The sequence below is a fragment of the Linepithema humile genome, chromosome 6, assembly GCF_040581485.1.
Source record: "Linepithema humile isolate Giens D197 chromosome 6, Lhum_UNIL_v1.0, whole genome shotgun sequence".
In the NCBI taxonomy this organism is placed as follows: domain Eukaryota; kingdom Metazoa; phylum Arthropoda; class Insecta; order Hymenoptera; family Formicidae; genus Linepithema; species Linepithema humile.
This window is the reverse complement of record NC_090133.1, coordinates 22,202,785-22,215,338: the sequence shown is the minus strand read 5'-3', so window position 1 is coordinate 22,215,338 and position 12,554 is coordinate 22,202,785. Positions and strand designations below refer to the sequence as shown.

At 52.9% G+C, this 12,554-nt stretch overlaps 1 protein-coding gene and 1 long non-coding RNA gene across 15 annotated transcripts in view; one reads left to right on the top strand and one right to left on the bottom strand.

The window, feature by feature from the left end:
• dac (dachshund) overlaps positions 1–12,554 on the bottom strand; it is a 182,960-nt gene that overhangs the window by 4,958 nt on the left and 165,448 nt on the right. For 8 of the 9 annotated variants that reach the window (XM_067357059.1, XM_067357060.1, XM_067357061.1 and 5 more), the window contains 2 exons: positions 8,037–8,183; positions 6,633–6,890 (listed from right to left, as the gene is read on the bottom strand). In XM_067357059.1, the coding sequence (XP_067213160.1) occupies positions 6,633–6,890; positions 8,037–8,183 (405 nt within the window). The remainder of the gene's footprint in view (positions 1–6,632; positions 6,891–8,036; positions 8,184–12,554) is intronic. The other variant, XM_067357063.1, reaches the window with a different exon arrangement.
• LOC105671804 (uncharacterized) overlaps positions 1–12,554 on the top strand; it is a 179,667-nt gene that overhangs the window by 75,604 nt on the left and 91,509 nt on the right. The window lies entirely within an intron of this gene.

Sequence of the window (12,554 nt, the reverse complement as noted above, 5' to 3'; positions counted from 1 at the left end):
TCGGCTTGCAACGCACACGGGCGCGCGGGAACGACACGCGGATTCGACGAGGCGTGAACCACGCGCGCGAAGGATGAAACGAAGCGGTAATTAGTGCAAAACCGGCAGCTACCGTCAGCCGCGCGCGAAAGGGGGATGGAAAAGGGACGAGCGGGATAACGGACGAAGGCAGGCGTGAAAGGGCCGCGAGTTTGCTCACTGAATTTCGCAAGGATTAGGGTGAAAACTGGAAAATGTCCCTTTAATGATATCGCGCCGAATTAACCGGGCACACGCGTCTCGCTCACGTCGTGTCTAATGTCCTCTCGAGAGATTAATGCAATGGATACTGTGCGAAATTACATTTCGTTCGAAGGGAAGTAAGTTGTATTCTGCTAACTGAAATTCATTTAATTGATTTCTTAATCAAATAGTCTTTATTGAATTAAAATTTAATTTATGCGTTAGACGTTGGAATTCGAGCATCTTCGATATTATGATTTTGTTTTACAGAATTTTTACATTTCTTTTTTAATTATTCTTCTAATGAGAAGAAAGCACTTTGCGAATCGATCGATTACAGATGGAAATTGTGCGAGCGATAAAACGAAGAGACAGAGAATATCACAATTAACATGGACGACGAAGGGATCTGATCGGTAAGCGTGAAATGGCGCCTCCTTGGGCAAAGAGCAATGGTAAAATCCAATTGCGAAGCCATTAAGTCCCGGTTAACCGGCGTGCGCGGACGTGTGAGAGGAGTCGGCGGCCGTTCTCCGTCTCGCTCACGCTCGCCCTTTCCCGTCCTATCCCGCTCTATCTCTTCGCTGCCGGGACTAGAGACGACGGGGCCGAGATTCCATTATGCTTTGAGCAACAATAGCTGAGGGCTGTTTCGTGGCACGTGGGTGTGAATTCGTGCGTTCGTCAGGGCCGTTATATTCCACGACTTTGGGGTACGGCGGAGAGCAATGTTTGCGTTTCGCTGAGCCAAATTACCTCTCGCGCCCTTATCCGCGCGCGGGGTGTCGCGTCCCTTTGATATCCAAATGACAATTTAACTGCTCCGGCCATAACACCGCACGCTCGCTCGCGCCGAGTCTCGCGCGAGGAAGGGCGGACGGGAATGAGGATGGCAGGCTCGGAGAGCGGAGGACCGATTTAAGGAAACCTTCTTGCCACGTTGAGAGCGCGACGAGAACGCGTCGAGAGATGCCAATCCCTTTGTTGCGTCGAGTCCGGATAAAGAGCGCGAAAAAAAAAGCGATTTGATTGATTGCGCGCGTCCTTTTTTTCCCCCCCGCGGAATCCCCGCGTCATTTCGCTCCATTCTAATAACTTGGCCGGACACTTCGCCACCGTCGCATTGTTTGCCAGTCCATCGACGCAAGAAAGCGATGTGCGCGGCAGCGACGACCCGGGAATCCGGATTCGCGATTTCTCGCGGGTATCGTTGCGTGCACGGCGTATCGAATGAAGAAAGAAGGGAGCACGTCGTTTGATACTGCAGAATTCTGCGCAGACAGCGTATCTCGGTGGAGTCCGAGAAGAATGAGCCGGCTAATAGTTTCGCTACCGTCTTACACACCCTGACAAATCGTCCGAACAATGAAAACAATTTCAGGCCGTGCCCGTACGAGGCCTCGCCGGGGCCCTAAACGGTCGGTATTGTATGCCACTACATCGTGCGCCATATCGGCCCGGCTTTTTGGGGGGAGAGCGGAGGGGGGGAAGGGCGGCGGCGCGACGCGAGGCGAGGGCTCCTAAAAAAGACGTCCGCTGAAAAAGAAGAGGGGCCCCGGTGGCTCGCCCCTCTATGACTCCGCATTTATCCGCACGTAATTAACTCCGGCACAATGCGGCCGCGAGGAAAGAGAGAGAGAGAGAGAGAAAGAGAAAGAGAGAAGCCACCTCGCCTTCGAGTGGAAGAAGAAAACGAACCGAATCGAAATCGAGGACGGGGAGAGAATGCGGGAGAAGGTGCGATCGCAAGCCGGGAGTCCTGCAAGAACTGGAAAAACTCCCGCGCATTGTTCGTCCCAGGATCGAGAGGGGCAGGGAGGGGGGAGAAGAAAAAAAATACACGTTCGCGCTCGTACGAACTTCATTATTATATCCCCTGAAACCCGGTCCGACGAGAGAAGGATTCCACGAAGGAGACCAATAACTCGCGATTGATAAGCAGTCTCGCCAGACGCTCGCAGTCCTTATTCCACGGGAGTTTTTGCGATTACGGAGCGAAAGGCTTACCACTGCGAATCTGCCTTGCCCGAAGACGACGTCCTTGGAATTTAACCGGGTTTGCCGCGGCGGCGCCGGATATCGGATATAACCGTCAACGCGATGAGTGCACTCGACATGTTTCTTTCTTGCGCGAACGGCGAAAAAAGCAATTTAAGTATCACGTCGAAGCGACGGTAATTGGCTGAATGCTCTTGCTCTCGAGGATCGGGACCCGAGGGTTAGCGACGTACGCGAGCGAAAAAAAAAAAAAAAGTGGCGCGGGACGCGCGAGACGGGAGCGGGCGGGCGGCATCAGAGGGGTTGATTTCATGTAGCACATCGCGCGCGCGTTTTTAATGCTCTGATCTTTATGTAAAGTAGAAGAGGTTCGAAGGGCGGTGGAGAGCAGCAACGGGCGAGGCAGGGGGACAGAAAGCGTGATACGGGGGGGAAGGACGAACGGAAGATGCGGACAGAGGTGGGGATAGGCGCTTGAGCGTCAAGCCGACCGTGAAATTGTATGAATCAAGGAGCCGCACAGAGCAGCGCGGGGACACAAAAAGCGGAGAAACCGGGTGGCGGAGGACGCAGAGGGGGAGGAAAGGGAGAGGAATCTCCGGATCTCTTTCTCTCTCGCTTTCGAATCGCGCGACTCTTATAATTTCAAATTTCCGTTGGCTGCCGCGATCATCCGCCCGTCCTCTTATTCCATCTCTTGACTTTCCTTTTTTCCCTTCCGCCCTATTTTCGCCGCGTTCTCTCATCTTTACATATCGGGAAGTCGCAACCGCGCCACACTGGGGTGCGAGTGTCGTTTCGTCCCTTATCGAGAGGCTCTGCGTCGACTTGAAGTGCGCGAGAAAGTCTCCAAGTCCACTCGGAGCGATGTAAACGCGACGCTACTTTGCGGTTCTAATCGATGTCTGTCTACGAAGCCTGTTTTAACAATGTCGCCAAAGTTATTTGAGAAAAAAAGCTGACGATATTCAGGGCAATCGATGAGACTCGCGTTCGCGTAATTGTTCTTTTTTCCGCACACAAATCTCTCTGCTCAGTATGCTATTCGCGTCGAAGCTCTCCGGTAACGAATTTAATCCCCTCGCAATCCGCGCTCCTTCCAATCGGCGCCCGCGGCGACGTAAAATCATAAGTCGGGGGAGGGGGGGGGCAGCAGATCTCTCCTCTGTGTACACACGGCGAATTTAAGGGGCTTCGAAAGCAACATCGGTCGCGATCCGCTCCGTTTCTTTATTGTAACGTGACAATCCGAAGAAATTATACAATGTATTCGCGAAACTTATTATTCATTATTTTCTAAGACGCGTAGGAAACGACAAGAGAAATAGAGAGGAGTTCCTCGACAAAGTCGTAGCTCGTAATCGCCGCACGAGGGGGGATCTTGAAATAAGCCGAATATTCCTGACGACGTCTACTCAGTCGATTACGCACACAGCTACGCGAGCTACTATCGCGTAGAGAAACTACACCTTTCTGCGTGTGGCCCTCCGTCCTCCCCACCGTCCACCCTCCTGATTCTTAATGTCCCGGCTCGTTCGACGGAAAACCACGTCGTCGTTGCCTCGCACGTATATCCAGGGCGCGAGGGACGTGTTCGAGCCCTCCGCCCTACCTCCGCCGCCCACGTCGACGCGTCGGCTTCCTTCGGCCTTTATATTGCTTGTACACACGCGTCACGCTTTATCACTCTCGCGCGCGGGGTTATTGTCTTTCGCGTGATGATCTACGCACGTGTACGCACAGGTGCGACGCTCGCATTTTCTCGGCCGCGTGGGCGGCTGGAAAGCTGGAAATAATCTGGCGTGCACAGCAGAACCGTTCCGTCGCCGTCGTCATTTTTCCTTCCCGAGGCGATACGCTTGATTTCCGAGACTGTGAGGCTTAAAACTTTTTACTTCTCTCGACAATGTTTGATTTTTTTTCCAGTTTGTTCAGACCGCTTGGTATTCAAGGTTAATTCATTCGTGGAAGCGCTTGAGCGCGGTGTGCAAAGGCTAAAAGGGTTTAGCGTCTAATGACGTTACTGCCGCGGCTGCGTGCTTGATGCTGATCTCACGAGACATCGATGAAAAATGATATCGGCGCGCCCCGATGTCCCGATCGCGATTATTCCCATTCCGAATAATTCCCGCAGACTTCGTCCATCAAATATTAATGCGCACGCGGCGATTTAGAGTGATTGCGGTCGCAGGATGGAGGACGAAGGTACAGTGCACACCGCGGAGCAATCTCGCAAAGTCTCGGTGTGGGTGTGTTCGAACGTGCCACGTCTCTTCGTGCGATGGAAGAAGCGCGGTTGAGTCGGTGGGGCGAAGGGGGAGGAAGGAGGAACAAGGGGAGCTAAGGCAGAAGGGGGAATAAACGATAGAGACAGCGAAGCCGAAGACGATGGCCTGAGAAGAAGGACGGAAAGAGAAAGAGCGAGAGATAGAGGGAGAGAGAGAAACGGAGAAAGCGAGAGTGCTGCAAAATCGAGAAGGAGGTAGGACAGGGGCATCGGCGGAGTGGGGGGGGGGGGGGGGGGGGGGGGGCGAAGTTATGGTTGCTGCGAAATTATTGCATATAGTCTGAATATTAAAGCGTGGCGAAGTGCTTCGTCGTACTCTGCGGATGGTGGACGTGGAGGAATCGCGCGTCGTGCATACATGCATGTGTGCGCACACGCGTGAGAGAAGGGGAGGAAGGGAGCAGCGCGAGAAGGGGGCACGGGGGAGGAGGGCTGGAGGAGGTTTAAGGGAAGCGCGGAGAGAACGACGTGAGTGGAAGAAGGAGGGAGGGACCAGGTAACGCCACCGAGAGCCGCGGTGGCCGCCGGGGAAATTACGGCTCCTTCCTTACTTGCGAGAGATGTGCATAAACTCTGCATTACACCCAGTGGCGCTCACATGTGAGTGAGTTACGTGAGACTCGGACGAGACAGCGATCGCACGACCGATCGGCAGAGTCCGCGGCGCGGCGTAAACATTGTTATAGCCGTTGCCGAGCTTTCCTCTCGGAGCGGATTTGCGTTACAAATGCCTCCACCGGTCATCAACGGCTTGAGAGATCAGCCGAGGAGCAGAGCCGTGGCGAGCGGTAAAACTCTCGTAGATCTGCAGCCTAAATATTTTCTTTCTCAACGCGCAATCAATACACGAGTTATTTCTTCGCGGACGAATTGACGAAAGCTTGTGGAAATCGTTGCGGCGTATCGCGCGGGCGTATCGGTCGCGCACGATACAGCACAACGGATATCACGCGGCGCACGCTCGCTCTGGTGGCCGCGTGATGAAAATGAGAGCCACCGCTCGTATAGAATGCATGACTCGAAGACGCGGCGGTGGCCCCCGAGGTCCCCTCAGTGGCGTAAGTATCCACCTCAGACGACGTTACGTCGAACTACCTCTTTCCCCGTGTTCCCTCTCGATGGCCATCCCTCCCCGCCTTCCCTCCCGTCCATCCCGGCGCTACACGGCTCCGCTTGTCGTTGTCTCTCCTCTCCCGCGTCACCCTTGTCTAAATCTCCGTTGTTTATTGCAAATGGATTCCGCATCATGATGCCCGGGTGGCTGCGGGACCCTATTCAAATACCTCGTGTTTCCTCGTCAGGACCAACTCGGTTCCTTCTCCCCCCCCCCTTTCTCTCTCTCTCTTTCTCTCCCTCTTTCTCCTCTCCTACCCTCTCCTCGTGCGCGGGGTTGTTATTGCCGGCGGCGTGATTGCTCTCGCTCGAGATCTTTCGAATAATTTACTTTGCACGATACCACCACGACATACACCTCCGCTCCGTCATCTCCCTCGCCCTCCGGGGTCGATCTCCTCTTTTTTTCTTCTTTCTTCTCTCTCTCTTTCCCTCTCTCTCTTTCTCTTTCTTTTTTGTCAGAATAATCGAGGATCGGGAGCACTCGGCCGGAAGATCAGAAAAATTGAGTGGATCCTAATACGGGAATGCGATTATCCGAATTAGTGGATCCCGCTGTTGCTTCTCGCTCTTGGATCTTCATCGCATTTTCTCTTCTTGATCTCAAGCTTCTAACACAAGCTTCTAACACGCGACTGCTTACTTTCTCGAATTTCCACAAACTTTGCAATGTAGATAGTCAACTCTCTCGAGCGGTTTTATTTGCTCTCGTCGAGCAACTTTCGCGTGTGTCAGTTTTTTTTTCTAATTTTATTTTTTTCCGGAATATTTCGCCAAGAAAATGCAATTCGTGTAATTCGTCCTATGCGGCAGATTCTCGCAGGATAGGAAACATCGGGAGGAAAGAAGAAGCGGGGATGGCTATTGCGATCTCTCGGTAAGTGGTTCAAGTTATTCGCCGCTTATTTGTCCGCGCGCGATTCCGTGGGAACATCGTGTGAGCGGCGAATCCCGACGGACGAAACGGACGGTACGACGGGGGTGAAATAGCGTGCCGCGCTGAGAGACTGACCTTGGTAGTTTTGCCAGAATGCCGACGCCTGGCTACCGATGAGATCCAGCCCGTATCCCCATGCGGGCTTCTCCGGCGTCGACGGCTGCTGGGAAGGACGCGGCACTTGTGCCTCCCGGTACTGCTGAGCCGCTGCCTGTTGCTGTTGATGGGGTTGCTGCGGCGGCGGCTGCTGCGAGGACTGCTGCTGCGACTGGGAGTGCACCGGGCTAGCTTCCGGCGGCTCCGAACTTGTGCGCGCCTCCGCCGTGACGTTCTCTGCGTCATAGCAAAATAGTGGTCGCTCGATTATCGCGATTTCCACTAAAAAGCGTTATCCCGCTTTCAATCTCTTTCCTGACGTAGTGTTTCGAGCAGTAAGCAGTACTTTCGATCGCTACGGCGCTGCAAAGCGTTAAAGCGGCTAAGAAGAAACGGAGACAGCGAACTACGCGAGAATAGGCCGGCGGGTCTGAGCGCCGGAAAGTGAAGCTCTTAGTAAGACGCTCACAAGAGCTTTCGTAATCGTCTCGTGACCCACCCCGGCGCGACGCCCAAGTGGCGTGCCGTTTGATTTGAAATTAGTATCGCGACTCTCTGGATTTGACAGGGTTAATCAGCGGTACCGGTTGACGGCAGCGGCAACAGCAGCAGCAGCGGCGGCGGCGGCGACGGCGGCGACGGCGGCAACCAGAGGTAACGTGAAAACGACGAACTGGATAAGTAGAAGGAGGCGAGGACGACGTGGGGCCAGGACGAAACGTTATATCGGAATAAGAGATTTCGCTTAAAGGGTTTCGCGTTTGAGTTTTGGTAGTGACAGGACGAGAAGGGTGGCGGTGCCGCTTGTTGCTGCTATTTCTACTGCCGGAGGATTACGGTGCGAGACGCGCGGTGCCTAGTCGAGGTGCCGGAGTGACGGGGGGGAAGAGGGCGGGATGCAGTGGGGGAGTGAAGGGGGGAGTGGGAAGCAGGGAAACAGGCTGCCATCAGGCAGTCGACGACGTAGAGGGATTGCACCGCCGGCAGGGGGATAAGTAAGGAATCATATTCTGCCGGGTGTCAGGCTGTTTGCTCTGCCTCGGCGTATTAATTAATTTATTCCGAGATCACCGGTGGCCCCGGGGCTCTTAACGGAGGAACTGACGACGAGCTCGCGAAATCCTAAGAAAACCCGTCCATTTGCAGCGATGCCTCTCGCGCGCGCCTCTCGCGTCTGATCTATGCGATGGAAATTCGAGACGTTATTTCTCTCGACAAGTGCACGCGCGCGCGCGCGGTGCAAAAGGTATTAAAAGATTTTCCAGTGTGAGAATAACATTTTTAGGCGGTTCGTTTTTTTTTTGCGTGTGTGTTCTAGTAGAATTTACATAATCCATCTGAATTTGCTAGGAAGGACGCTAAGGGAATGCGATGCGCACGTACCGGTAATCGCTCTGACTTGCTCCGAGGATGCTCCCGTGGCTTTGAGAGCCTCTTCCAATTGCGTGCGCCTCTTGATCTCCAAGTCCAGTTGCTCCTGCAACCGTTTTCTCGCTCTTCGTTCCTTCTTTAACCGTTTCTGGTACACCACTGTAACAAAAGAGAACGCAATTGGTTAGCGTGATTGCGAATATCAGTTTTCGCGACTGGCGCTGATAAAAAATTATTATGCATTATCAAATGTAACATCGCGAATATCGAAGCGCAGCGAATAACGAGAACGCCAAATTCGCGCTGACCGTCTGCATCCCGCAGGTGGCGGAACCCCGGCGTGGTCAAAGTCCGATGGAATTATCCTGGTGTATCATTCTACAGCGGGGGGCTTCACACTGAGCACGGTGGGCCCCAAAACTCAAAGTACACATCTAAGCGGGGGTCCGATCATCTCGTCAGCTACCGTGCGCGGATCCGACGGTAGCCGGTCCGAGTCGAACGCCCGAGTCGAATCATTTATCGATTTCTCTCTGCAGTGAGTCACGCCGCTAAAAAGATGCGGGGTGTTATAAGACATCGGACTCCTGCGTTCGCATAACATACGAGTATTCATGTAGACGTACGTGAGCACGCGATATTTAAACAATATTAGTGTGAGAAAAGAAATGGAAAAAAAAAAAGGTATCATTTATTTGATCGTGATTTTTTTAATGATATTTTCGTTATTGCAAAATGATTAATTATAGAAAATCAAGTGTGCGATAAATTGTACGTAGTAAAATATATTTTGTTCTCGACAGATTAATTTCTATGTTAAATTCAGCACAGAATTTAGAGCGCGGCTTGACGGAGACTCGGATGAATTCTCAATCTACCGTAAAATTTCTCTTCATACTTCGTTTAAAATTGTGTCACGGAGCATCGATTGCATTCCAGGCTGCTTGTTGTTGACCACAGGCATTACGACAATGTAAGCAGTTTATTGTTCGTTTTCTCGCGTCCGTCATCCATCTGTCCTCGTCGTCACACTTTCAGATTTCTTTTCCGGATTCCGACATCTGCTTCTTTGTCGCCAATGCAAACGTACGCGAAATCAATCCGGCATGATGCACGCACACGAATTTGTGTCCGAACTCACACATACAATATTAGATATATATATACAGGAGTGCGCGCATTCGACACGGCGACGGGCGTGCATGAGATTCGCTCAGATACACGCGGACCGATTGGTTTGATCGGTCGAGACCCACGTCGGCGTCTTTGAACGGCTCTCCCCCCCCCCCCCTCTGCCCGCTTTAATTATTTTCCGTCATTGTGAACCGGCGCGTTCGGCTATTGTGCCTTCTCCCGAGCGTATCTCTCGGCCCTCGACACTTCTGACTCTATCTCTCTCGCGAATCTCGGCTTTGTTCGATGACGATCCTGCCTCGATCGTTCGCCGGATCGTTCTCCGTTGCGCCGAGAGTGCAACGAATAATAGCGCCCGTCGAGACGTTGATCGGTTCTTGCACGCGTTCTCGCGAAAAGGTGTATCGAAGCAAAAAGATTAGGAGTCGATCGAGAGCGACTGCGCCTCTCTTCTCGATTTTATTCTTTTAATCTTCCAAAACAGCGTTAAAAGCAACAATAATGTCACAACACATACGCGTTTTTTTAAGGATATTAAAGATTCCTGAAAAAAAAAACAAAAGATTATATCTTTTCTCTTATATCGGTAATTTACGAACAACTTAATACGCGTTTAACGAATTCTTCGTGTAATCTAGTGACGCGCCGAGATGGATCTGTCGCGATTCTTCAGGAAGGTAGCTCGGCGGAAGACGGTAGCTTCTCGCGCTCGCTCGGTTTAACATTACCCTACTCTGACAGGTAAGACGGTAGCGCGAGGCGTAGGTACCACGTCGCCGTGGGCGTCCTCGGGTACGACGACATTACCTTACCTTTGCTCGCGCCGGTATAGCATGGAGATTAGGCACGCGGCTTTAATCGCCCTCTACTACTCGCGCGTCATATTTCTGGGACGACGGTAATCAGAGATCATATTGCCGCCGTGGAAGTAGATCGTCGAGGGGCTCGCGCAAAGGCATCCATCCACTTTAGATGCAAATGTATTTCTTATTCGGCCACCGGCATCGCGAGAATATATCATACTTCTCCTTGAATCTCGTTGCGAGTGCAATCAAACGTCGCGACGAGAGCGTCGTTCCCGTCGCTTTCTCTCTCCCTCTCCTATCTCTTTCCTCCTCACCGAAACTGTGCGCCGCAGACGCGCACGTCGCCGTGATTTCCACGGCGCAAAATAACAGCGGATGCCATCGATGTGGTATCGTGAGCAGGTATCGCGATCTCATCGATCGTGTCTCGCAGGTGGCCACCGGTTGAGCATCACTGATACGTGATTGATTCCCGGCAGACAAGGCGCAGACAACCCCTTCGTCCCCTCTATCTCTTCGCCATGGCCGTGTGCCCCTCCTTTTCCCTCCCCTGCCTGTACACCTCTCCATCTCCCTCTTGTGCACTCTTCTCCTTATCCACTTTGGCATAACGCGCCTCCGAGACGTTTCTCTTTGTTCCTTTTCTTTCGCTCTCTCCCTCTTCCGCCGGTGTTTCGTCTCCTTCGCCCTCTCTCCTTCCTACACGAAACGAAACAAGGGTGGAGAGAAAGTGGGAGCGGGTGGGGGCGGACGGGAGGACGAGGAGGACAGAGGGAGGAGGAGGTTGCGGGACGACGGCGGCGGCGGCGGCGGCGGCGACGAGGAGGAAGAAGGGGGCAGACTTCTCGCAGTGACGGGTAGGGGCGGCGGCACGGGGGGAGGGAGGGAGCGCGAGCGCCGGGGTACGGGGGGACAGCATTATGATGCAAAGATGGCGCGGCGGCGGCACCCTAGAATTAGCTCGAGCACTCGCCATTGGCCGCTCAGCAAACCACTCCTTCGGTAACAACCGACTGCATACGTTGCATACTAAGGATACACGCGAGCCGGCAAAGAATTGCCTCGAATGGGGCTGCTCTCTCCGGAGTCCGACGACGTTATCCACCTACGGTACCCAGGACGAGGAGTGCATCGGTCCGCGTCGCGGCGAGTCGCGACGAAGGACGAGCCTTTTTTCCTCCGTGCAATCGCGCGGGGACCTCACGCACCGACTCTCATTATTGTAAACTTAGACACGGCTTTTTCGCATTCTTCCGATTGTTCGTAAATATATATTGTACATATACGACAGATACGCGTTACATTTATTATTCACGCTACCGCTGAAGGGAGCGATCATGAATATCTGAGCTGACGTCAGCGCGAGATGATGCTTCTAATCGAAAGCGTCGGCAACCGCCACGCAAATTCGACAGAAAACACCGGAACGACGCGCTCGTCGGAGGGTACCAATCGAGCGACGACGACAGCGGATCGTAGATCGAGGAGAAACTGGTAATTTGATGCTGGCGGATACGAGAGAGCGATTGTACACGGCTCTCGGAACAGTGTTGAAGATAGCTGGGCGCGGACGATGCTGCGCGGGGGTCTAAGGTCTAGGGATGATTCCAGAGTCACGGTCGCACGATCTCGCTCTCGCTCCGATGCGAGATGCAAGAGTACGACGACGGACAATACTTTGTCGGTCGCGAAAAACGCTCTCCACGGCACGTCTTTCTCTCTCTTTTTCTCTCTCGCTCTCTCTTTCTTTCTCTCGGTGCTCGCTGAAGATACTCGGGCTTTTTGCGCGTTACCTCGCCTTGGATGTAACTGCGGCGTAACTTCTCTCCCGACCAAATCGAGCACGCCCAGCGTCGAGTCTGAGCCGGAGCTCTTGGGTTGGCGAGCCAAGCTATCGGCAATATCATCTGAAGAATTCAACGCGGTACCTTTTTTTCTCGCATTCCTCACCGAACAGAAAATCTCGTAGCACTCGATCGACGTACATACTTCTCGCGTGCCTGAATAGATTACCATTCACGTTTCTTATTTTCTTCGTGTTTCTTTAGATCTGAATTATTTTCAGCGTGTATGTCGCGCGTTTATGCTTTCAGCGCGACATCGAAATCCATCAATCCATATTTCCAAGTATCGATTTTTAAATAGTGAGTGTTTTTTTTTCTTCTTTTATTCCTAAATTTGACCACCGCTTCGATTACTTAAGCTCCGCTGCAATTTCAGTGTCGGTAGTCGATCGTGTGCATGTATGCGCACGAATGACATCAGTGATTACGCAAGGCGTGTAAGAAAAGGAAGAAATTCGCGGTCGATTACGAAACCAGAGCCGATGCGTGCAGTCGAACGGTCATCTCTCGATGTGGCAGGTCGCAGATAGCTGAAACGCCGACTCGTCGTGCATCGGGCAGTGAGGGAAGAGAGACAGCCGGCAAAGAGAGAGACAACGAGGGGCGGAGGGGGACGGACGAAGGCGGAGAGGGTGGTCCATTAGATAATGCAGTCAACAGAGAGAGCAGCCTCTCTCATCGGGCACGTCAAAATACATCAGCTACCACTGTGCGCTCGCTCAGAAATCCTCCGACCGCTCTCGGCG